General features: G+C 41.7%; 1 protein-coding gene across 2 annotated transcripts in view; it reads left to right on the top strand.

The window, feature by feature from the left end:
* Positions 1-231: 231 nt before the first annotated feature.
* LOC131912994 (EGF-like and EMI domain-containing protein 1) overlaps positions 232-27,625 on the top strand; it is a 615,403-nt gene continuing 588,009 nt past the window's right edge. For both annotated transcript variants that reach the window (XM_059265325.1, XM_059265324.1), the window contains exon 1: positions 232-618. In XM_059265325.1, coding sequence (XP_059121308.1) covers positions 530-618 — 89 coding nt within the window. In that variant the 5' untranslated portion in view covers positions 232-529. The remainder of the gene's footprint in view (positions 619-27,625) is intronic.

Genomic DNA, 27,625 nt, shown 5'->3' with positions numbered 1-27,625 from the left:
TTGGTGGAAGAACATGATATGAGGTGCCAGATGCTTCCCCAGCCACCGCCCAGCGCCCCTTGGAGAAGAGAGGGTGAAGAGGGCGTGGGGGCGGGGGCCGCCCTGCAGCGCAAGGAGCGCGTGGTGGCAGGGGGCTGTCTCTTTAAGCGCTCCGGAGGGGCTGGGGCCAGAGGGCGGCGAGCGCGTTGCCATGGCACCAGGGCTGCGGGGGCTGCAGGACCGCTATGCTCGCTGGTCTCTAGTTGTCTCGGGTAATGCAGGGGCTGTGCAGCTCTTGGGCTACAGCGCCTGGGGTTGGCTTGGCCGGCCACAACTAGCGCTCGCTCACTGTTGCCTGTGTCGCCTGCTGGGGTCGAGCTGCTGCCGCGCCCTGCGCAGCAAGACGCACATCGCGGTCCTGGAGAGCGAGCCGGCACTAGCAACTTCTGCCTGGCGAGCCCAACTTCTGCGCGGGATTCGGACTTGAAGATTCCGAGCGGCGCACCGCGCGCAGTTGGGGCGGTGGCCCCGCTGGCTCAGCATCACTGAGATGACCTCTCCACTGTGGTTCTGGTGCTTCTGCCTCTGGGCGGCCGACCACTGGCCACCAGGAAGCGCCCTGCAGCTCCAGCCCGGCATGTAAGTGGAGCCCGACAGCTCCGGAAAGCATGTGGACAGCTAGCTTATGTCTGTGCACCCCCGCCCTACTCTACACCAAGGTCTCTCTGGGAAGCAATGGAGGGATGGGGTGCTGCGATGCACTAGGCGTGAGAACTTGAGGATGTCCCTAACTGGGTACGGGCGGGAACGTTATCATAGACTAGACCTCAGGGAGTGCCACCGCCCAGCAGAACTAGTGCTACTGAGTGGACCCTGATATTTCAACCTAATATTTTCCAAGAACCTGACGGACGCCCCCCCCCCCCGAGTTTGAGTGTATATTTTCATATTTGGGGAGTAACTGCCCACTCTCTACAAGGCTTTTGCATGAAACCCCGTCGAAAGGGAATTATCTTGACTTTTTAAAAAAAGAATCTTAGTGTTTCTGCACATTCCCCCCGCTTTGGGGGAGATATGATGAAGTCCAAAGAATGGGTTATTTCAAGGATCTGATGAGACAGGCGAGGAGCCAGTAATGCTTGTGTCAGCGGCCGAGGAGAGGCACTTGTGTGGTTAGGAGGAAGGGGCACAGGGGGGATTCCTTCTTCCTTAGAAGTAAGACCGGGAAATGTCTGTTCTTGGTCACCATGTGGAGCGCTGGGAGTTCTGAGAAGTCCTACAGCCTGGTCTACTTAACTGGCTGGAGAAGTTTTTGCTAGGTCTTACGTTACATCAGTCTACTGGAGAACGCGTCTCTGACTCTGCTTTTCCTCTTCTGCTCTTGGGCAGCTATGAGCAGACAGCAGAGCCCTTGGAACATTTCTGCATGCTCTCTTCTTTGCTTTTCTGAAATAGGAATTACTATACAATAGAAAAAGTGGTTTAGAGAAAAGCCACTCATACTTTCCCCAGCTTTACTTCTCCCTGTAAGAAAAATACCGTTTGGGGGTTCACGTTACATTTCAGTATTTCATCCTCTGTGAAATTCAGTCTGCTACCTGGTTACTGCACAGGTCATGAACTATGAACAGGGCCAGGGTGACATTTTATTTCACAACTTTGACTACATAGTGGCCAAATGTGTATTCTTCTGAAATTTGAGGAATTGCTGTAAGTTTGATTTCTCCGGAATTGATAAGATTTGCATTGTTTACTTTGAAGAGGTGAATTTAGACTCTTATCTTGGAAAACATCACTCTGGGTAGCCTGTGCCTGTGAAAGCCTTTATCTTATAATGCTTTAGAGCAAAGTCGCTTTAGTGGTAATAGTGTTAAAGTGAACGCTGGGTTTCCTTGTCTCTTTTACCGGTGAACACTGGACTGAACAACCCCGGTGGGAAGACACACTCCACTCTTACATGACAGTGTTCATCTCCTGTCAGTGTTGACTCTTTGGCCTAGAATGATGATATTGCAATAAAAAAAAAGAATTGTAGCTGTATTTATATATCAGATGAAGTGAAGTCAGATATTAAAACTAATATAAATTCTTGAAAGATTTAATAGAGATGTGTTTTTCAAGGAACTGCTAAAGTCACTCTGATGACTTTTAGTTATTTATGGTAGGGGAAGTCCGGTCATTTGTTTGTAGTTCTCTCTGGTGCTGGAGTTCACACATCAGGACCACAGTAGGATCTATTGCCAGGCTTTTTTGCAATTCTTGGCATGTAGAATACACATATAGCACTTGACTACCACACACCTGCCTATTTGTTAAATGCGAGAGAATTCTTCCTGAGATTGTCATTGACATCTGAGGTCTATTACTTCTGGATACAGGCTTTGGATGAATTAAAGACCGCTGATGAAAGTAGGCCATCCCATTGACCCACACTTACAGGTCATCCGTGTAGTGAATGTAGAGAATCAAGTTATGTGTAGCTTGTCTTAGAAGATGAAAATGAGCAGCTCACCAAAAGTCAGATTTACATACATGTCACATTTATGATTGTATTTCTTAGAAGGGAAACTCATTTAGAAAATTTATTAATGAGTCAAAAGATGTGTGCCATGGATTTCCCCATTCTCATGATGATTGATCGATCTGATGATTTTGTTTGATCACAATTTGGATGCTTTCGATGACTAATGTGAGACTGATTCAGAAAATCAGCACTCCACTGAAGGACTCATTGTGTGAGTTTTATCACAAACCACAGCTGGTAGTTAACTCCCTTAGATTCCTGCTTAGACACCAGATGACGTTTAGCCACTTTGCATTTACCAGTGTCATGAGTGAGATGGGCAGTTCTTTCATGCCCATGAGTGGGGAAGAGACATGGCTGAGGTGAGATTTGCATTGCCAGAGCCGAACCCAGATGTTTCCACTGCAGAGCTAGGGCTCTTCCTCTCCTTTCTTCCTTTTCTTTCTGTTTTTTGACAAGGAGTCACATGCAGCCCTGGCTAGACTTGATCTCACCCACTGTGTAGCTGAAAATGTCCTTGAACTTCCGATTCTCCTGCCTCTACCTCCCAAGTACGGAGATTACAAGCATGCCTCTACCACCACACCATACCTAGTTCCAGAGTTGGGGTTTAACTATTCGAGAACATCCAGGCCTAGGCTGTTTTTTATGAAGTTTGTTTTAATTTTTCTATGTCTTCTCAGTGGGATTGAAGCTGATATTTTCAATCTAGGGGATGTCAAGACACTTTGGGCACCTCTTCTGGGTTGCAACAACTCTGGGTTTGGTGGGCATCAGTGCTCCATTTGAGTGCCAATTGTCCCGATGTGTGTGATAGAACTTACCAGGAAGTTCTGAATTCTCTTTGCTTACTGAAGACTTTCCATGAGAAATGCCCGACTGCTGCTTAGTGATGGCCTTAAGGCTTTCTGTTTGTTTGTTTGATTGATAGACTAATCATGCTACAAACTTGGCTGTCCTTGATCTCTCAGTAATCCTCCTGCCTCAGCCTCATGAGTGCTGACATTTTGATAAGGGGATATTGATGAGTTTACTTATGTTAATGGTACACTGAACATGCTTTTCACAGGATTAAACAGGAGGAGTAGATAAACTCTACCCAGATCTTTGAGACTTCAAAGGACAGTTATATTAAAATATAGCCTTTGTGATGTACTTTTGTGAACACTTGCATAACAGTGAGATGAAAATAGTAAACATGGAGGTGTAATGAGTCTTTCTCTGTCCCATCAGCCAGCTCCCAAATAACGGCATGGAGACTTCTTATTAATTATGAAAGCTCAGCCTTAGCTTAGGCTTGTCCCACTAGCTCTTATAACTTAAATTAACCTGCTTTTATTAATCTATGTTTTTGCCATGTGGCTTTTTACCTTTCTTTTATTCTGTATGTCCAGCTCCCCACATCTCCATAGCATCTGTCTCCCAAAAAGCACTAAATCCATCAAAACAGAGAAAGCCTCAACACTCAAAGCCCCTTCCCACTTCTTCCATGGTCTCTGTCTTTTCCAGGTGCCTTCTGGTGCTGTGATTACTTCCTGTCAACTAGTTGCTATCTTAGCCATTTGACCTAAGGTTATTTTTATTTAATTAATGCAAATGCAAACTCGGGGTTCACAGTGTGATCAAATATCCCCCAACATGGAGGTACTGTAGAGATCAGGACTGAATTAAGATAGAGCTAGCCAAAGCAGGCAGTGGTGGCACACACCTTTAATCCCAGCACTCGGGAGGCAGAGCCAGGCGAATCTCTGTGAGTTCACGGCCAGCCTGGTCTACAGAGTGAGATCCAGGACAGGCACTAAAACTACACAGAGAAACCCTGTCCTGGAAAACAAACAAACAAACAAACAAACAAACAACAACAACAACAAATAGAGCTAGTCACCTAAGTTCTTGGAATTTGGGATATTTATGTTTGTCTAACACCTGGTTGGGGAGACTTTAAGAAGGCAAGGTCAATGTGTGACCAGGCAGTCCCCTAAACTGTATGGGACATCTCACATCCATGCTCTAATATGTGCACCTCACATAGGTATTTCTGACATAGAATTCAAATCATGGCACTTAGACTTTGCATCCACATGTGTTAGAGGCTTTGCCTGTGCAGTGAGAAAAGACCTACATAAATAGTAAAGGAAGAAGAGTTTGCCTGGCTCATACTGTCTGAGTTTTCAGTCCATGATTGGTTTGCTTTGCTGTTTATAGGCTGTGGTGAGACAGAACACCATGGCTAACGGTGTGACAGAGCAAAGTCACCCACCTTAGTGTGGACAAGAAGTGGAATTGGGGGTTGGGAGGGTGGGTGTAGCTGGAGAATTTCTCTCCAGCTCCCGCCAAGTCCTGCTAGTCCCGGAGCCCACTTATAAAATAAACACACAGACTCTTACATTATTTAAATTGCTTGGCCATTAGCTCAGGCCTATCATTGTCTAGCTCTTACTCTTATATTTAGCCCATTTCTATTAATCTATACTTTTCCACGTGGCTCATGGCTTATTGGTACCTTACATCTTTCTTGTCCTGGCGGCGGCTCCAGGCAATCTCCCCTTCCCTTCTTGTTTCCTCAATTCTCCTCTCTGTTAGTCCCACCTATACTTCCTGTCTGGCTATTGGCCAATCAGTGTTTATTTATACAGAGCGATATCCACAGCAGGTGGGCTACCATGAGGACTAGCTATATCTTTCCAGGGTGCATCCTATGACCTGCTTCCTTCAACTGATCACCACCTCCTATTGATGCTATTAAGTTGGGATTTTATCAGGGATTTAGCTATTGACTAGGTCGTTGTCCTCAGGTGCCAATCACGTCTCTACATGTTGACCGCTGAGCATTGCAATTTAGATAAACTTTCTGAGAGGATCCTTCAGGTACAAACCATAATACAATCTCTCCCTACTACAGACTTGTGCAGAAATGTGGTCCAGACCTCTATAGCTGACGTGGAAACCTGGAGCCAAAATGGGTGGAATTTAGAATGCAGCTGAGGTTTCATGGCTGAGGAGCAGTGGGGTCACCTTTGAATCCTGTCTCTAGAGCCCTGTTTCTGTTTACCATGCTCCCTGGTGGTTCCTCCACCATTTTCAACTCCATTCACTATGTTCAAACTCTACTCATTCTGATCTTTCTCTGAGATCTAAATCTGTTTACTTATGTTTAGCAATAGTTGTTCTTTCTGCTACCCCACCAACTGGACCCAGACATTTGCCTTACAGCTTTGGCAACCCATGCTTTATTGCTAATATTGGCATTAGGCACATTTGCACGTGGTTTCTGTCCTCTGTTTCAGTGTCCCCAAGTTTAACCCTTTCTTCTTTCATCTCTCATTCCTGTCCATGGCACCCTTGCTCTGATGCTTCTGGGGCTTCCTGGTGTGTTTTCTCTACATCCTCTCTTCTTAATGTGGCTTTTTTGTTTGTACCATTTCCTTTCCATTCACAAATACTGTTCTGTTTTCTGTTTGTAGTCTGTCTTGTCTGTTGACCTGTCTTGACCCTGTTTCTTTGCCTTACCTTTAATGTCTAAAAGACAGCCAATTGATGCTTCTTTATCCTTCTTCCCTGCCCCCTCCTCTCTCTCCATCTTTTCCTCCCTCCCTCGCTCCCTCTTTCTCCTTTCTTTCCTCCCTCCCTCTCTTCCTTTTTTTGTGCGTATACATGTGTGCTCAAGAGTGTGTAGCTAGAGGCTAACTTTGGTTATCTCCTATCATTTGGCACCTTAATTTAAAAAAGAATGAATTCACAAATAACAAACACTACATGGATAGGTTAACATAGCCCCTCAAACATTTGCCCTGTCTCAAACTTTATGCATCTCAGTGGACATCCACATAGTTAGAGTGGGCATTCTGAAATCACTCTTTCTTCTGTATTGTAACCACATTTGTTTACATACACACATGTATATACAGTTGTAGGCTAGGATCTGCATATGCAACAGAACATAATTCTTTTTTCTTTTTGAGATTGAGTGACCTCACTTAAAGTCACAGTCTCTAAATCTATCATTTTTTTTTTAAATTTAGTGATTTCCTTTTTCTTAACAGCTGAATAATATTCCATTTAGAACAAGTTCCAGATTTTCATTACCTAATTATCTGTTTATGACATCAATATTGGCTCTGTTTCCTTGCTGTAGTAAATACAAAAACAATAAACATGAATGTGTGTGTGTGTGTGTATATATATATACAGTAGGTGTGGTGCTCTGAAAGAAAATGGCCCCCAAAGGGAGTGGCACTATTAGGTGGTATGGCTTTGTTGTAGTGGGAATAGCCTCGTTAGAGGAAGTGTGTCACTGTGGGGGTGGGCTTTGAGATTTCCTATGCTTGGAATTCCACCCAGTGAGTCAGTCAACTTCCTGTTGCCTCTGAGTCAAGGTGTAGGAATCTCAGCTCTAGTACATCTGCCTGAAAGCTGCCATGATGATAATGGACTAAACCTCTGAAATTTTAAGCGAGCCCCCTCAATTAAATATTTTCATTTATAAGAGTTGCTATGGTCATGGTGTCTTTTTACAGCAATAGAAACCCTAACTAAGATAATAGGGTACAAAGTTCTCTGGGTATGTGCCCAGGAATAGAACAGCTAGGTCATATGGTAATTTTGGTTTTAATTTTTGAGGAAATCCACACTAATTTTCACATGGATGATGTGCTGGGTGGTTTTATGTCAACTTGATACAGATGAAGTCATTTGAGAGGGGGGAACTTTAGTTAGGAAAATGCCTCCATAAAATCCAGCTACAGGCAAGCCTGTAGGATATTTTCTTAATGAATGATTGATGAGGAAGGACCCAACCCATTGCGGATCATGCCATTCCTAGGCTAGTGGACCTGAGTTCTATATGAAAGCAGGCTGAGCAAGCAAGCCATGCGGAGCAAGCCACTAAGCAGTACCCCTCTATGGTCTCTGCATCAGCTCCTGCCTCCATGCTTCTGCTGTGTTTGAGTTACTGTCCTGACTTCCTTTAGTAATGGACTATGATGGGCAAGTGTCAGTCAAATAACCCCTTTCTTCCTCATGTTGTTCTTGTCATGGCGTTTCATCACAGCAACAGTAGCCCTAACTGAGTCAGATGTGTTAATTTTTATTCCTCATAGCAATGTATAAAGGTTCTTCCGCTATCTCTAAGTAGGTTTAGTTTGCTTTTCCTTCATGATTCAGAATGTTGAACACTTTTTAAAATAGCTGTTGGTCACTTATGCTACCCCCCCCCCCACTTCAAAGCTATGTGTTCGACTCATTAGGCCATTTGTTGATTGGAAGTTTTATTTCCTTGATATCTGCTTTCTGAAGTTTTTTTTGTAACGTCTGTTAGTCTTCCCCTGAATGTAGCTAGTAATGATTTTCTCCCATTCTGTGGGCTCTGTGCTCTGATGATGGTGTCCTTTACTGAACAGAAGAATTTTAATTTCATGTTGCCCCATCTGTTGATAACTGGTACTAATTTCTACACTACTGAAATTCTTTTCAGAAAGTTCTTGCCTACTCCAGAGCCTTCAAGAATATTCCCTATGTTTTCATCTAGAAATTTCAGTATTTCAGGTTATAATTAAGGTATTTTATCCATTTTATTGATTTTTTCTACAAGGTGAAAGATATTAACTCAATTTCATTCTTCTGTAGGTGAATATCCAGCTTTGTGTACATCATTTGTAGAACAGGCTATATTTTCCAATGTATGTTTTTGCCCGCTTTGTCCAAAGTGAGGTGGCCATAGTTTTGTCTGTTTATTTCCAGGTCCTCTATTTTAGTCCATTGGTCAAACCTGTCTGGGTTTTTGCTTGTTTGTTTATTTTTGTTTTTTGTTATCTGAAACAAAATCTCTCACTTCAACTGGAACTCACAGTTTTGGTTGTGTTGACTGGTCAGTAAGCCCCAGGGACCCTCCCTCCTGTTTGTTCTTTGAGAGCACCAGGATTACAGCCATCAGCTGCTTTCTGTTACTTTTATATGATGTTGGGAACTGAACTCACTTTGCCCTGAGCTACCTTCCCATAACTTGATTTTTTTATAATTTATCAATTTGTTGCGGGCTGCTCTCCTCTGCTGTGCATGCTTCTCAGAGCCTTCTTCTTTGAATGTACCCATCCTCACTTTCTGTAGCATATGACGTAGCTAGCTCTTTCTCTTTCTGCTTTTCTATAGCTTTTGCCTTTTCCTCTGTATTCCCAGTGTCATCTGCAGGGTCCCTCCTCCTCTGGCCACATCATTTCTCCTGCCTTTCTTCCTACCAGTTACCATCTTGCGCTCTATTCTGACATGGACCCTGTCTCTACAGCTGGCTGCAGGCTCTGTGGAACTACAAACAGCTCAGAATGCCACTGACCATCTACTCCTCTCTGCCTCCTACCTTTTTGGGCACTTTGCCTATCTTCTCCTTTAGTATACCCGAAAACTTTCTTTAAAAAGACTTTTCTTCTCATTTATTTTCTTGTTATTTATGAGCCTAAGGTGCCATGGTTGTAGCAAGCCCTTTTCTATGGTAACTTATGAGTAATTTAAGGTTTATATTTCCTCAGTTGTCAAATGCTATAAACAGCAGCACTGAAATACCCTTTGTGCAGCTCTTATTCCTGTTTTTACGTGGAGCCCAGCTGACTGCCTGTCCACACACAGCATTATGGTCAGCTCATGGTCTTTCATATACTTTAACTTTTTATATATAATATACCATATTATATATAATTTAATTTTAAAATTAGATTTACTTTGATACATACTATGTGCACGAGTGTATTAAGGGCCACTGTGGGGTATTTGACACCTCTATACACTGTATGATGTAAATTCCGATAAGCCTGTCTATGTCTTTAGCTATTCATTCACCTTAAGTGTGTGTGTTTTTGTGTGTATATATGCATGTGTGTGTGTGTGCACATGTGTGTGTTAGTGCATATATCTGCCAGAGGACAACCTTGAGTATCATTCTTCAGTCATTGCCTTTCTTTTTTTCTTTTTTCTTTTTTAAAGACAGTTTTTCTCAATAGCCTGAAATTTGCCAGGCAGGTTAGGATGGCTAATCAAGGAGCCTCCAGGATCCATCTGTCTCCATTTGCCCCACACTGGGATTGCGAACACATACCATCATGCCTGGCTCCCCCTGAACCCCACTTTTTGTGGGTTCTAGAAAGGCAATCACTTTATTTACTGAGTTCTTTCCAGACTCATTACCTTTTGTATTTAAAACATTTAAAATCCTTTCTTCTAGCCTTAACTATATACAATACATATGTACCACATTATTATAATCTACACTTGCTGTGACCTACACACCTTGGGTCCCAGAACCCTGGCTAGGGGTGTAAGGGGATTTAGAAAAGACACACACAGCGACACATACTGAAGTGGGATCAAGTGGGATGCTGTAACCACTCCACCACAATCTGGGAACCCGCTCATGTTTATTAGGTCCAGCACGTGGGGAGGGACTAGCTAGTCTGGGGAGGAGATCTCTGTAGGCAGCCATCTCAGGCTGGAAACCTCCTGGAGGAGAAAGCTGCGCTTGCTAGTCTTTGTACACATGGCCAATTGTTCATGAGCACCCCTCCTGGGGCTGCCTGAGGAACTCTTTCCTCCCTCTTGAGCCTGTCCCATATGGGGAATGGCTTTGTCAATATACCAGGGGCCAGTTGGTCCTGGAGTCCTCAAGAGTCTATGCTCATGTTTAAACACACGTTCATACAGGAGATCACTCACTCGGGGCTTCCTCTGGCCCTACACACACTTTCTCTATGAAGCGGTAGAACGAAATGTTTTGCTCCTTCTGTTTGTACTTAGGCCTTGTTGTCGACTGTCCACCCTTCTCTGCTGTCCCTCTTCCTGTCAGCTTCCGGTCATCACCACAGTGTGGTAAATGGCTAGGAAACCAACACTTGCATTTCCACATGTGCTGCGAACCATGTAAAATCTGTGTTTCTGTGCCTGGATCATTTCATTAACGTAATCATCTCTAGTCCCAGCCACTTTGTTACAAATGAAAGGTTTCCGTCTCTTTTCAATAGTGGAATTAGGAATAAATGTGGGTATATAATACATATATGCTTACATATGTATATGTGTGTGTGAAATATGTACAATATGTATATTTCACAAAAGAGAGTCTTTAGTAACTGTTTCCTTTCATTAAAAACTGATTATTGTAAAGGTCTTAGGTATTTTTCACATGCCAGGAACAAATCATGTTCTTTATTTATTTTAGTTCTGTTAGTCCCCACAAAAATCATATCAGAAGATGATAGTAGAGTGTATATGTTATGATGAGGAAGTTATGTTTTTCTGAAGAAAGTACATATAAGGATCTGAAGCTTCAGAGAAAGTTCAGATAGTTAACTCAGAAGGAGTTAGGACTGGAATCTAGTCTGGGTCTAAAATTGGGGCTCCTACTTACTCTACTGTACACAAGGACTTTTATTCTGGCATTATTCAATTTCATTCACATTTATTAAACACTTGTCTTTTGAAATTTTGTGTTTTAGATTTCTCTTCAGTCCCCTTACGAAAGGTCTGTGATTTTACTCTGCTCATAAGCTAACATGTTAGTCCACCACAGCTTTTAGTTCCTGAGGGAAGACAGATTCCTCAGTCAAGACAGATGCCCTGTCAGTCCTCCAGTGCAGACAGCACTAAGGGAGTGTCCACGTCACTCACCCCTCCCCTCAGTTCCCTGCCAACAGCAAGAAGCAGCCCAGGAGGAGGCACTGCACAGAGTTGAAGCTGAGAAGCCTCCAACTTGAGAGCGCCATGGCATTGTAAGGAGCCTGTTCACAGACCTGCTAACCCTTGCTAATGGGGCAATGGTCTTGGTGTTAATTCTTAGGAGGACTTTGCCCCAGCTCCAGCAGGACATATTCCATCCTTCTTCTGAGGCTGTTCATTGTATAAACACCCTTCCAGAAGGTGAGCAAGCTGTCAGTATCATTAGTTAATTTTTGTTCTTATTATTTTAGTAGTAGGAATGGAGTCCGGCACTTCAGCTTCACGTAGGCGAGGCCCGTGTTCTCTCTCCGAGCCCCTCCCACCTACATCTCTATGCTGTCTACGCTTTAAGGGGAGGACTAGAGACCTGGAAAAGCCATCTCTGAGCACTCTTAATGCTTTTCTTCCGCATCCTAGCAGTGCGCATTTTACTAAGGTGTAAGGCTAGTTTTCTCCTCCTCCATTGAATCCAGCCCTTTGGTTATGAGCATGTTCATATCGGGACTAGATGAGAATGGATTTAGAGAGCTTACCTCAGAGCTCCTGTCCGGACTGCAGTGTTGGTCTTTTCTTGTTTTGTTTTTGGTTTTTACTTTGATACTGAAATCAGTTCACTCACTTGATTCCTTTATATGTGGTTGGTTTTTCTGTTCTTATTAGTTTGTTCACCAAACATTTATTCAGACTCAAGTAAGATTGGAGGAACACAAACCAACAATCAAAGACTACTCACATATACTTCCAGCCCAGCGGGAAGAAGAACGAGGGCAGGGCTTTCAAGAAGGTTTGCAGGAGCTGATTTATCCTTCACAGGCTTCTTGAGTAAAGGTGCACTGGGTGTAAGGGGCTGATGGTTGTGTCAAATGGACGAGAAGAAGAAATGGAGGCAAGAGCTTCCCTTATGAAAACTGTAAGATAGTTAACTTTCCTAATAGTACATCTGGGGTGGTAAACTGTATAAGGAAGAGTCTAAGTCAGTTCAGATGGGACAGTTCAGGAAGGCTTTGGACACTGCTATGGAATAGCTGGGAAACAGTGTGCATCCATCCTAAGTAAACATTTGTCCTGATATGCTGTCAATCTCAGCTTCTTAGTCCCATAGCCAAGAAGACATAAACTCAAAACAGAAACATAATCTAGTCACATTGGCATCTTGAGGATGAATGGGTTAGAAATGAATCCAGAGTCAGGGAGTCCCATTGGGAGCTTCTTTCCACAGTCTAGGGAGAAGAGGGATGCTAAAACCAGCAACTGTAGCTGAAGATGAAAGGAGCAGACTAGAAGGACCAGCCTCAGGAGGAGTTCATGGGAGTGTGAGCTGGGGAGAAAGAGGCTAAGGAAACTGGTTGCTCTGGAAACACAAGGAGGGAGGAGCCGCATGGGAGAAGAGGCATTCTAGAGTGCGCATGTGGGTCTTGTGTGCCCTGAGGTCCCAGCCATGGGTTCCTGGGGAAGATCTGAGGAAAAGAGTCAGCAATGTGGTCTGGACTGGAGCCACAGCTTGATGTTGATATGGAGAGACAGGTGAGGAGAAAATGTCAGCAAGAGAGGAAACCCAGACATTCCAACAGACAGAGAGGGCAGGGGGAAAAAAAAACCTACAGAGGAAGTCAAGAAACTATTGAGAAGGCTGCAGAAGGCCTCAGAGAAGTTGTGTAAAGTAGGAACTTGGAAATGCACAGGGAGTGCCACTCTTGAAAAATCAGACTCAGAACTGCCTGCACAGACCCAGTGAAAGTGCGTTGGTCTAGTAGAGAACATTCCTCCCACGGGCATCGTTTAAGGTCATGGTGACTAAGAGTGGAAGCTCCTGCAGAGCACCCTCCTGTGCATCTTGCTCGACCAGACATCACCCTCTGTCTGCCTCCATCAGTCCACTAGTCAGTCCCCTGGTTAGAAGTTTCAGCAAAGAGAGTGTCCTTTTAACTCCAGCAGAACTTGTCAGTCCACAACCACAAGGCGTTGTCCTTGGATCTGCAGAGATTTTAGAGGTAGGTGAGATAGTCTCTAGGAGACTCATCAATAAGTATTAGTACAGGATACTTAGATACTATGAAGGAGTTAAGGGCTAGCATTACTGATGTTAGAAAGGAACCAAATTCACTAGAGGAAGCTCTGGAAATCATCATCTTGGCATTGGAAGGGGAGATGGGATGGGTTAAATGAACATTCACTGATGTGAGTAGGAAGAACAAGGCAAGGTGTTGGCGGCTGTGGAAGGGAAATACCTTCTGGGGACCACACACTACATAGTTACCAGTATCTTTATCTTTGTCCCTATGCACACGCAATTCTATTCCCACCAGCACATCCCAGGATTCCTAAATGCACTGCATAACTTACGTCCCTGGAACCTTTGCTATAGATGGACTTCAAGGCCTCCTCCATCTCTTCCGGGACGAATGCTAATGTCCAGCACAAAAGTTATCCTTTTCAGAAACGTTTCAGGACTTTGAGATGGGATTAATGGTGCATCTGTCTGTCTCAGCAGTGTAAACTGACATCTGTATTTGCTGTAGATGCCTGGAGAGTTCTAGCTTGTTTAAAAAACAACAAAAACCCCTACAACTCTGATAGCCATATGGTAATGATGAGGACACACTTGGGATTTTTAAGGACATTTCTAGGCAACTCTGTGAATCAATTCTCTGTGTATAAATTATGTGGCTTGTCAATTTATGATCTGGAAAATGTTTTCTGTCACTCTGCAGTGGATAGTTTTCAGTGGTGTTTAATGTTCCTTCTCATTGATATGGTTAATTAGGAATTGACAGTAATTCTGAGCTTTAGTGCACTTTGCTCTTGAGGGAAGAGGCAGTCCCAGGAGACTTTAACTCTCATTTTTTTTTGAATTATTAAGGAAACTGCCTCCATGATTTAGTGTAGTGGAAGTTGATCAGTAAAAATTAACCCGTTTGAATAGTTTACGTCTGTACTCATAGCTGCAAGTCCCGTATGCTCTGTCACACTGAATGAAGGGTGTAGTTTATGAATAGAAGTACATGTGAGGATCAGATGTACAGTTAGGTGTGTGTAGCTGAGGAAACTATACTGTGTACTTGAAATCTGTTGATGGGGTGGATATTGCATGTTCTCATACACATGCACACAGTGTGACTAGGTGAGGTGATGGATGACTGTGGTGATTATTTCACAGTAAATACTTATTTCAAATCATCACACTATATACCATAAATAGATACAGTTTATTTGTCAACATATCTCAGTGTGGGCTGGAAAGAAGTCAGTGATAATAAAATAATAGTCAAATTTTTATTATGTATTTATGGAGTTCAAACAAATTTTGGTTAGCCTAGCTATCAAAGTCCAAAAGATAAGAAAACAATTCTCTGCATGAATAAACTGAGGATGTATCTCAACATCAAAAATTTATTTTCCAATGCATTTCAGGGCTTATGCTGAGAAGCACTTTCTATCTTCTGAACTTTTGAACTCTCTATGTATTGGGATGAGCAAAAATGAACTCAGGCTTCCTTTAAATATGCCACAGCACTAAATGCAAAAGAAAACAAGTAGGCATTCAAGACTCAATGCACACTGGCCAATTATGTGATCGCAGAGTAGCTTTGGGATATTATGCAGTACTGGAATGAATTTTGATATAGGAACCACAGTAGGCAGCAGCCGTAACATCCTACAGATGTAGTCTCTGCATTTCTTATAAAGCAAATTTTGCTTGAATTCAACTGACAGTTAAGAAGTGTGAGCCAGGAAACAACTCTGTCAGCATTCTCCGACTTTCATAAATCTATTTACAGGAGAGGCCCATTAACATTTTAATTGTTCCGTTGCTAAACTTGCTCTACTTGCCACCTTTAAAGGGCTCAGGTTCATTAAAATTTAAAGGACCAGAGAGTTTATGTTCTATTCTAATGACCCAGAGGTGATTGCAAAGGCTCTAAATATTTTTCCCTCTGCTTCATTGAACACCTGAGGGATTCTCTCCGTAGCTAGACATGCTCAAAAGTCGGATGTTGTGTTGCTTCTTCCCAGTCTCATCAGGATGCTCTCTGCGTCCGTCCCTCTTTTCTCTCATCTTTTAAGGTACATTTATGCCATGGTCCATCCTCCTCTGCCTGCTCCCCTCTTCCCCCCCTCCCTTCCCTCTCTCCCCTCCCTCCCCTGCCCCCTTCAGGTGCACATGCTTGCATAGGCACATAGAAACCATAGGTCAACCTTGAGGACTATTCCTCAGTTACTGTTCACCTTAGTTGTTGCAACAGCCTCTCCCCCTGATCTGTTACTTACTGATTAGTCTAGGCTTGTACTAGGCTTTTTCTTTGGGGCCACCAACCAGCTCCCAAATCATGACACAGAGGCTTAATAGTTTCGAATGCTTGGTCTAGCTTAGGCATGTTTCTGGCTAGCTCTTTTAACTTGAATTAGCCTGTTTCTTTTTATCTACCCTTTGCCTCAGGGATTATTACCTTCCTTACTTGTATATCTTACTTTCACTGCTTCTCTATGTCTGCTTGGCTGACATCGGCCTGGCTTCTTGACCTGGGCATGTCCCTCCTTCTCTCCTCTTTCTTCTTTCTTTCTTTCCCTCTTCTTTTTCTGAGCCTAGATTTCTCCTCCCATTTATTCTCTCTGACTGCCAACCCCCTGTTCCTTTCTCTGCCTAGCTATTGGCCATTCAGGTCTTTATTAGACCAATCAGGTGCCTTAGGCAGACAAGGTGAAACAAATGCAACACATCTTTACATAATTAAACAAATGCCGCATAAACAAAAGTAATACACCTTTAGAAGTTAAAGTATTATTCTGCACCATAAACAAATGTAATACGTCTTTACATAGGTAAAACAATATTCTACAACATAGACTGACTGTCCAGGGGCCTGCAGATACTTTGATCTTTGCCCCTTTAACACTGTGATTACAAACATGTGCTGCCATGACCTGCTTCTTTTATATGCACTGGGGGCCAAACTCAGGAACTCATGCTTGAGTGCCAGCCAAACACTTTATAGCCTGAGCCATCACTCCAACCCCTTCCTCACAGTATTTCTACAGCTAGATTCCAATTTTATCAAGGGTTAACCATGAACACAAGCTTGTTTGAATTAAAGCCAGTCACAGATAGCTAAAGATACAGATGAGTCTATGTTCACCTCCTCTTATGCTTCTCTATCTCTAGTTCTGTTCCCTTCAACAAAATATCAACCATAAGCCTAAATCAACTCTAACTTTTAGGAACACTCTTGTTGTGACTGCTGTGCGTGAGCTGTGGGACCATGGCATATCCTGTGGGATCTAGCCTCTCATTTGTGTTTTAAATTTTCAATGTGTGTTTCAGGATGTTGTTTTGGTAGTAGATATGAGTTTTGAGGATCAACTAGTCTTAAAATATTTCACTAAGGTGATTTGTTAAGTATAATTATTTAGTGTCGATCATGTAAATGATGTGTACCCTGTGTGCATTGGACACCACTTTGTTTGACTCCAGCTGACGTGAAGCCTCTATGACAAGATTTTAAGTACCATTTCTTCTCTAAAGAAAACTGTGTTATCTGGGCACAGAGGGAGAACATTATTTGACTTTTGTGGGGAGACTCAGCTGGAAGGGAGTGATGATCAATGTCAATGGACTCTCAAATCTTCACCCACATAAACCACGTTAGAAAGCCGTAAGACTGCAGTGTCTTGGTGTCAATTGCTATTTGTATGCTGTGGTTTGATTGTAATGTTGAAGTTGACAATATTAAACACATAGATGATACAGAAATAGTAATAACTGAGAGTAATGGGTTACTTATATTTTCTATGCACTTATGAGCCTGAAGAATGAAGTTGAGTGCCTGTGTGACTCTTTCTGGAAGAGGTTCTGGTGGGTTTTGCCCACAGATTGTGGTGAATTTCCAGATGTTCTGCTTTGGAACTTTTGATGCTGTCTAGAAGGTTGTAGATGTTGGTAATGAAGGCGGATGAGGGTAAATTTAAGTTTCTTACATCAAGAGGGGACTTTTTTTTTTTTTTTTTGGTTTTTCGAGACAGGGTCTCTCTGTGTAGCTTTGCGCCTTTCCTGGAACTCACTTGGTAGCCCAGGCTGGCCTCGAACTCACAGAAATCCTCCTGGCTCTGCCTACCGAGTGCTGGGATTAAAGGTGTGCGCCACCACAGCCCGGCTAAGAGGGGACTTTTATGGCACAGTCATCACTAGATGATTTTGGAATCTGTTTTGGCTCAGGGGACATATACTTTATGTTAGTGTTGTCTATTGACATCATTGTGTGACAGACTTTGAGACCATTTTCATCCTGCAAAAAACTCACTTCAAGGAGTGAAGGAATCCCTAATAAATGTGGCTTGTTTACATGGGCATGCCAAGGACCCCAGTGCCCATTGAAACAGCAAAGGCTTCCCTAGGTGAGGCTCAGAGGAATGGCAAAACTCTGTTTTCATGTGAGTGTGAATGTTGACAGTGTATGCCAAAGCCATCAACCACAGCTTTCTCCTCTGGGATGACTGAAGCCTGAGACTGCTCCCCTACAGAGACCCCCAGCAAAATCTGCTAAACCTTCCTCCTCATTTAGCAGTATACCATTAATCCGCCCCCTTATTCAGCTGTACATAGGAAACTTACCTCCTTGACTCAGATGTATAAGGTAAACACACTGAGGTTCTGGATTGCTGCTGAGGCTCTTGGTGCATCTCCATCAGAGTGCATGGACTACCCAAACCCAGCTATTCTCTCTCTCTCTCTCTCTCTCTCTCTCTCTCTCTCTCTCTCTCTCTCTCTCTCTCTTCTTCTTCTTCTTCTTCTTCTTCTTCTTCTTTGTCTTCTTCTTCTTCTTCTTCTTCTTCTTCTTCTTCTTCTTCTTCTTCTTCTTCTTCTTCTTCTTCTTCTTTGTCTTCTTCATCTTCATTGTCACTGTCTTAGTCATTGCTATGACAAAACACTATGACCAAGGTAACTTAGAAAAGGAAGAAGGTAATTTGTAATTGGGGGCTGCTTACAGTTTCAGAGGGTTAGTCTGTGAACATCATGGAGGGGAGCATGACAGCAGATGGGCAGGCATGGCGCTGGGGCAGTTGCTGAGAGCTCACTTCTACACTACAGGCAGCAGGCAGAGACTGAGACTTTTGAAACTTCAAAGCCCACCCCTAGTGACACATACCCTTCAACAAGGCTATGCCTCCAATCCTTCCCCCATCTTTCTTATAGCCCAGGACTAATCATTCAAATATGTGAGCCTCTGGGGGCCATCCATTCTTATTCAACCACCACAGTCAGGGTTTTAGAACCAAGTCTTGCTGGATACAGCAATCTATACTTTAAATTGTATACTTGGTTTCTCTCTTCTCTCAGTCCCTGATCACCACCATTCTAGTTTCTATTTTCATGAATTTAGCCACCACAGAAGTGGAATCATACAGGAGTTATCTCTTTCTGACTGGTTATTCTTGTAGCCTTATGTCTAGGGGCTCATCCATGTTGTAGCATGTGGTAAGATTCCTTTTTCCCAAGCTAGATAATATTCTCTAGATTAAAACTCCCACATTTGCCATATTGTCTCTGTCAACTGAGGGTGGACATTGGGTTCCTTACAACTCTTGGTTATTATGAGCAGTGGGGCTGTGAGTGGGGACATGTAAGAATCTCCTCCATGTCCTACTTTTGATTCGCTTACATCTCTCCTGGACATGATCAGAAGCAGGATCGCTGGGTCATACAGCAACTCTACTGTTAATCTCTAATGAAACCCAAGCTGTTTCTCATTGCACCTCACAAAAATACACAACCCTTTCAATCTCTTTACATCCTTATATTGATCACTAAATGGTTAAATAGTTGAGTGTATATTATATATATATATATATATATATATATGATGTATACCATGATGTCTTGAAATATATAGTAAGACATTGTTTAGACAACCATGTTGTTGAGGTATTGTGGTTGTAACATTTTTTGTCATTTCTATGAGACATAATCTCTCAGCAGACATTCCAGCTCTCTGGCTCTTCTAATCTTTCTGCCCCCTCTTTCTCAATGTTCCCTGAGACTTACGTGCAGGAATTGTGTTGTGGGGATACCTGTTATGGCTGGGAACCCCACAATCAGTTGATCTCTGCATCTTTGAGCAGTCGTAGTTTTCTGTAATAGTCCCTATCTGCTTTGAGGAGAATGTGCTTTGGTGAAGGCTGATAGCTACACTTCTCTGTGGGTTTAAGGAAAGTATTTAGAATGCAGTTAGGAATTATGTTGGTCTAACAAAGTGGCAGTAGTGGGTTCTCTTCTTGAGATCCATGACTTGGGCAGTTGGTTAGGTTTCCAACACCAGGCATCATTTTTATCCTACTGAGCAGGCCTTAAGTCCAATTAGAGAGTTCTTGATTTCCACAAAGGTCTGAGTACCACTGTTGCACCTTTAGTGGTATCTGGTCATGCTGCTTATTGTTGTAGTTCATAAGCATCACAGCCAGGAAAGAATACCATTGCTTCCCTCTCTTGGCACCTTCCATAGCACCTTCTGGTATTCTTAAAGCTGGCCCACAGGGAGGCTCTCAGGTCAGATCCAGCTCAAATCTTCTGAGGGTTGTATTCAAAGTGCATGAGGTCTTCAGGAATAGGGACTTACCTTCAACCTTTGGGAGTCAACCAAGGGCAACATCAGTAGCTTGCATTGTTTTGGGAATCTCTTGGACTCTCCTAACCAACAATTCAAAAGGCAGATTCTCATGCCTGGCCTGGTGCTTGGGTCTTTGTTAGATAGCCTGTGCCCTTCAGAGGAGCTTTATCACCCCAGATATCATAACTTTATAAAAATATTTGTGTCATATATGTGAGTATGTGTACAATAGATTATATATAATAGATTAAATATTAAATTATATATATATATATATATATATATATGAACATACACTCACATGTAGTAATGTAATTTTAGGTAAATATAAAATAATATGAATCCTTAAGGATTTTTCAAATAATTTTAGTGTTATTTGTCCATCCTTCATCCCTCTCCTTCTGTACTGACATTCCTGTTCCACCTGCAATTAAAGCCCCTCTACCCATTTTTCTCATTTTCCCCTCACATCATCTGTATCCCGCTGTTCCCTTCTCTAGGCCCCCTCCCAATGATCCCTTTTTACTGTCCTGGTTTTGTGGTTATTCCAGGTAATATATTCAGATCTGAAGATTCAGAATCAGGAACTACAGAAAAGTGAGAACATGCAGTGTTTGTCTTTCTGGGTCTGGGTTACCTGACTTAATACAATATTTTCTAGCTCTAGCTCTTTCCCTGAAAGCACTGTGATTTCATTTTTATTTGTAACAAAATAGTATTCCATTGTGTACATTTACCACAGTTTCATTATCCATTCAATCTTTAAAGGATGTTAGGTTTTTTCCATTCCCTAGCTATTGTGAATTAAGGGGACAGTATCCTTAAATGTAGACGGTAGCCTGGTTTACTTGATAGTATATGTTCAAAATAAAAATAGTTTCAGTATCCTTTACCAACAATACCAAAATTCTAAAAGCTATAAACACTATTAGCTACTTTGTTGCTGCTGATTTTATTGGTCACTATGTAGGTTAACAAGACATAGTAGGAGTCTGATTATAGATTTTATTACATTTGTTATGAAAATTCTTAAGCTTACTGAAAAAATAAGTTTTTGGTTTGGGAATGGCTCTCTAAACAATTGTGTGCATATTATATGCTGTATTTTTTTTGAGATCCAAAAAAATTAAAATTTGGACAGTTTGCCCCCTGCCAGTGTTAGATAATTTTACTTTAAATTGTCAGTATAATATTTAAAGAACATACTGCTTTTCAAACAGTAACTTAGAATTTTTAAAAACTTTGCTTATTTGGGAAGAATTTGTTGATGAAATGGGAAGTTGCTTTAAGCCACTCTCTACATTTGTTTACTTAAAATTTGAATATTTGTTGCTATAAAGCAAGAAGGATTCAGTTCCATGTGTTCTAAAGAAAATGAAAGAGGTTAATCATAATATTAATGTTTTCTTACAATATTCCAATCTTTTATGACCTAGCCTGTCAAAAAGTAATTGGGTTTTATCATTTAGTACAATTGCCATCATGATCAAAAGTAGAGATTTGTAGGTTCATTAGGAGTCAGTGCTATTTTGATTCTATTGAATCCATAGATTCTAGTCAGAAGAACCAGAGTTGGCTGACATCTGTCAGATCTCCATACCAGGCATCCAAGTGTGAACTTTACGTACTGTTTTATCCATTTCTTCAGCAGCCATCTCATTTGTAACATGCCTCTGGTTAGTGATTAGCCATTATCCAGGATGAGAGTAGAAGGCCCCTGATTCCATGGTCTTACAGTTCACAAAATTTTTAATCTAACATTATTTACAGTGCATTGAGGATGACCTTTGTGCCCACTTTGGTTACTCTGTATGTTCCTGATTTCAGACAACTTGTTGCTCTTCTTGTTAACAGAAGTGGACACTGAAGTCTTCCTCGTTGTCTGCATCAGGGACTTTCCAATCTGATCTTTTCATAAGTTTTATTCTATTTGTTTTGGGGTATCCATATTTTGACATTAACAAGGTGTCAGATCTTTAATTCAGAATGCATTAGTGGTAGATCTACAGATGTTCAGGTTCTGGTAAACTCATAGGTCAAGAAAAGTCACCTGCAGTGCCTAACTCTCTGAAGTATTTGGCTTTCATATTAAATATGCTCATGAATACTTCCATGTGTGTGCAGTCCTCGTTATTAATGGATTTGCTTCTTGCTGTGGTTGCTTTAACTATCTTAAAGCTTAGCAACTTCATCTAGTGCCACAGGTGGGACATATTTATGCTCTGGCATGACTTCTGTGTAAATGGTCCTGTTCTGAGGGAGACACAGGTAGCATCCTTTAATGGGACCTGTGTTCCCTATAGGTACAGACACCTCAAGAGATCTGAGAGCCCCAGATGTAGACTCCCCCCCCCAAAGCATCTTACAGACTGGCCAAGAATGGAGCTTGAAAAAGAGTAGCTATTCTCATTGACTGCTTGGGGAGGACTGTGAGTCAGGCTTCCCCTTCCCTGAGTAATGAAGGACAGAAGAGCTTTTGACCTACAGACAGATTAAATGCCACCTGTCAGAAAATTGAGTCTTTGTGATTGTGTGAGAGGGAAAACACATTTGAGAGGAAGCAGCTAGGAATGGGAAGTCTGAATTAGAATGAATTATTCCCGGAAGGGAAGATAAATGCCTACTCTGGTGGAACCTGAGGCTTGTAATGCCTCCAGTATGCTGAGGTGCCACTGCTGACTGTTTTGTGGAGAGTTCATTTGCCTAGGAAATAAACTTGCTTTCTAATGAATATTATTTTTAAGATTTCTGTGTGTTAGAGGGAAAAAAATAAGTTGGAAGCATCCCAAGTGTCCAAGAACGAGCAAGCAGTTGGGTGAAATGATGGCGTATCCTTACACTAGAACATTTATGCAACCATTAAAAACGATGTTTACAAAGAATTTTAATGATCAATAAAATGCTTATATTATAATAAGTCAAAAAAGAGGCAAGACACAAATGCCTATAACAACATGATTTTATGTATAAATATATAAATATAAAGACAATAAGCAGGAATAGAATGAAATATATCAAACTATTTTAGTAGTCTTTATCTCTTGGTGGTAAATTGTGGGTACATTTTGTGCTCTCAGCTACTGTTCACAGTTATAGACAATTTTTTTTGTAATGAACATCTATTACTTTTTACTTAGGAAAAAAAATTCTATATACCTCTGAGATGATCTTCCAACCTTTAATCTATTATTGACAACAGTCATTTGAAGAAAACAGTAAGAATGCTTTGAGCCACCAGGGCCCCCAAAATTTATGGGGCAAAATAATTTTTGTATTGTTATGTTGTCTCTTCTACGACAGCATACGGAGGGAATTTTATAGCTCCTCTGTACTTGAGTAAACATTTGTCATTGTGTGTGCTCTCTGGGTGCTGCGCTGCTGTGTCTTCCAGTGAAAGTCAAACCAAAGACAGAGCAGTTCTCCATACATAAGAGTTGAAGTGTCCAATAGCAGGAGGAGCAGGCCATTCGCCCTGGATTCCAGTCTTGCTGCCATGTTTTATGTTGATGACGCATGCAGTCATGAAAAAGTGAGCCACAGCCAGCTTCTCTGATAGACTTGCTAGGCAAATTCCATTAGAGCCTATTTCTCACCCTTTTTGATTTCTTCCTCCTTCCCTTTATCTTTCCTTCTCTCTCTTTATTCTTCTTCTCTTCCCCTCCCTGCTCCTACAAGTCCGTAACCACCCACCTATAACTGTAATTAATGAGGCAATTTTATGTAATTTATCTGGTAATCCAGAGAGGTTTATTTCTGGGGTAACGTACAGCCAATAGGGGTTGGTTACAGGATCTGGGAGAGATGAGGTACCATCCAGCTTCCAGGACCATGAGGTATCCAGAAGGGCACAGCATGTACGCACCTCGAATCTTAAAGGGCTCCCTCTCAGCCATGCCTCAGGGGCAGGTCATAGGCAGATGTGGCAGTTACCTGCTGTCACACTAGGGGCAGTGTTTCAAGGTCAAAGCTGGAACAGCTACCCACTACACAACCCATGCCCACTCAGAGATTTTATATATATAGTCTTAGTTAGGTGTAGCAGGCTTTCTTTTGGGCCACCAACCAGCTCCTAAATGATGACACAGAGACTTATTATTAATAATGAATGCTCAGCCTTACCTTATGCTTGTCCCACTAGCTCTTAGAACTTAATTTAACCTGTTTCTCTTAATCTGCATTTTGCCTCATTGCTTTTTACCTTTCTTTCATTCTATATGTCCTACTCCATGTCTGGCTGGCTGATGGCTGCCTGGCTGACCCAGAGCATGTCCTTCTCTTTCTCCTTTGTTCTCCTCATTCTCCCCAACCTAGATTCCTCCTCCTACGTATTCTCTCTGCTCACCATACCTGCTTATCCCTCTCCTGCCTAGCTATTGGCCATTCAGCTTTGTATTAGACCAATCAGGTGCCTTAGGCAGGCAAGGTGAAACAGCAGCACATCTTTACATAATTAAACAAATGCAGCATAAACAAATGTAACACATTTTTGCCTAGTTAAAGTAATATTCCACAATAGTTAGGGTTTCTATTGCTAGGAAGAGACACCATGACCACAGCAACTCTTATAAAGGACATTTAATTGGGGTGGTTTGCTTGTAATTCAGAGGTTTATTCCATTATCATCATGGTGGGAAGCAAGGCAGCATGGGGCAGACAAGGTGCTAGAGAAGCAGCTCAGAATTCTTACATCCTGACTCACAGGCAACAGGAAATGGTTTGTCTCACTGGATGTGGCTTGAGCATACATGAGACCTTAAAGCCCACTTCCACACTTCCTCCAACAAGGCCATACCAACTCCAACAAAGTCACATCTCCTAATAGTGCCACTCCCTTTTGGGGGCAATTTTTTTCAACCACTGTGTGTGTGTGTATGTATGTATGTATATATATTCAAAATTATTGTCTCAAAAATTCGTTGGGTGAGATGTGTAATAAACTACTAAATGCTTTAAATAGTTTGTTGCCTTTTTTCTTAATCTCAAAGATTAACTTGACTTCAACAACATGGTTTCCTAAGCAAGACCTGAACAAGGAAGATACCAGTAGACATGCTAACACAGAGGGGGGAAATCTCATGTGCTCTAATCCTAGACAAAGAACAACAGGCACCTAAGGAAGGCCTTTAGAAAAAGAAATGTTCTAATCTCACAAGTGCTTATCTAATTCCAAAAGTCAGCCTTGAAATTATATATATGTATATATATACATATATATTTGTGTGTGTATATATATGTGTGTGTGTGTGTAAGTATGTACACACACACACACACACACACACACACACACACACACATATATATATATATATATATATATATATATATATATATATATATACAGGTAGCATTATACTGACTGAGCAGGTTGTAGTTGTGTATTTAGGTATATATACCTAAATTATATATATATACCTAAATACACAGACACACAGACAGACAGACAGACAGACACACACACACACACACACACACACACACACACACACACACAGAGGCAGGATTAAAATCACATTTACAAAGAATTTTAATGCCCTTCAAAATTCTTTTATTTATTGTATTTAATTATAACAACAAATAAGAAGAAGGTTATTGATTTGAGAGAGAACAAGAGGGTATGATGGGAGAGGCTAGAGTGAGTACAGGGAAGTGGGAAAATGATGTAATTATATTTAACTAGAAAGGGATTAATCTGCCTTGGTTTTTCAGGGGGACTCTCTTCTCCCCTTCTCTATTCCCTTCCTTTCCTCACTCCTTCCCTTCCCTTCTCCACTTCCTCCTGTTTTCCAGGCAGTGTCTCAGGTCTCAAGTCATCTTGAGGATGACTTTGAACTTCCAACCATCTTCCTACTTCCACCCGCGTGCGGAGAACTCTGACAGTGGAACGCTCCAGATGGCTGAGCTGAAAGTATTTGCTCATTTGCTGTGTCTAGGATGACTAGGACAAGGGATGTGGAGCTTGACTCGGCAGATTTCTCATGCCAACATAGAACAGCTAATGTAATCCTTCCTTAAAAATTATATTTTTACTATGTGACTTGAACATTTTTTATAGAAAGATTAGAAAATACATGACAAAAGATGGAAAAACAAAAATTCTTTAATCTTGCTACATTTTAACATTACATTTTTAATATTTTAGAAGAACTTCAAAACATAAATATTTATATTAAAAGAAAAGGACATCTTGTTTTACTTTTAAAAAGACTTTCACTTACTATTCATGAGCATATTTTAAAATATTTTGGGGGATTTGATAAACTTGTTTTTTTTATTTTTGTTTTATGAAAGTGTTCAATACACTTGAGTATTATTTTCTTCTATTTTGAAAAACCATACATTATCAATGAGGCTATTCATGTGAATCAGATCATTTCCTAATGATGCTCCATCAATGGACCATTTCTGTATTTAGTTGTTCTTGTGCCAGAGAACTCACATTATTTCCTTTACTTAGATCAAGCACTTAAAAGAAAGGTTAGTATTGAGAGTAACAGCTTAGAGGTTGTGTAAAAGGAAAATTGTGTACATTTTCTGGCTGAAGCTGATATGGTTTAAAACCGTCTCCCACTTGAAATGTAGTTAGCAATGTGGCTGTCAACTTGCTTCATTCAGGAGGAAGCATGAGACCAAATCTAAAAGTTGTGTTTTCATTGACTACATTAATTTGTTTATATAGGTGTAAACATATGCACATGTGTGGGCTGCATGTACACAGATGCCAGAATAGAGCAACAGGTGTCTTCGTCCTGTCTTTCATCTGAGTTGGGTGTTGGTGGTGTTGGTGTTGGTGGTGGCAGTGTTGGTGATAGTGGTGGTGGTAGTGGTGATGGTGGTGGCGTTGGTGGTGGTGTTGGTGGTAGTGTTACAGGGATCTTCAGAGTGTGCCAAAGAAGAAAGGAGGGTGGCTGGGGAAGTGGATTGATGCTCTGTTTCAGATAGAGAGGCTGCATGCACAGAAGTAGGTGTGCTTGAGAATGTATGTGGGAGAGTAAGGCATATTACAGCAGCTAGTACAAAAGCTCAGCATGTGCTGCATAAAGGAATTGAGATTTTTGACCCATGGGAAATAGGAGGTGTTGGAAGCATCTAAGTGGAGCTGTACAGAGCACCACTATTGCTTGTAGAAACCACTTTGGGCAGCTGTGTGCAGAGGCTCTAGGTTTTGAGAAGAAACTATCAGAAACTTGCTGACTGTTGGGTGTGGAAGGCAAGGGAATGGACAAAGAAAAGGATGCCACCACTCCAAGCAGAGTGACTGTGTCCACACTGGGTTCCTCTGCATGGGAAGAAGACCTCAAGAACGATAATTAGAAAGGCTTTTTAAAAAGACAGTGTGCTTGTTTTGGAAGTGCTCAGCAGGTAGTTGGATACTTCATCTGAGAGGAAGTGGTGCATACAAGAGATTTGGGGTTAATCTGGAAACAGGAAAGTGGAGGAAGGGAGCTTGATCCCCTGGTTCTATGTGTGTATTTAGCCATGTCCAACCTGTGGCCCATGCTGTATGCTACCAGAGATAGCTATGAATGCAGCCTAGCACAAAAATTACACATGTACTTAAAACATGAGTGTTTTTTTTTTTTTTTTTTTTTGGCATGAACCTTACAGCCGATAATGGCAGGCTATGATGTTAAAAACCTTGTAGAAGACAATGGTACACTGTGTAAAAAGTTAGAACCAGCTGGCAGAGGGGCCAGCATCAGTTTGCAATGGCCCTGCTGACAAGAGGATTTACTTCTTTAGTTTAAAAAAATTATTTTACTACTTTGTGTGCATGGGCGTCTTGCCTGTATGCATGTCTGGGCACCATATACATGCAGTGGCCTTG

This window comes from Peromyscus eremicus, chromosome 6 (assembly GCF_949786415.1).
Source record: "Peromyscus eremicus chromosome 6, PerEre_H2_v1, whole genome shotgun sequence".
Classification (NCBI taxonomy): Eukaryota; Metazoa; Chordata; class Mammalia; order Rodentia; family Cricetidae; genus Peromyscus; species Peromyscus eremicus.
This window is presented reverse-complemented; position numbering and strand designations above follow the sequence as displayed.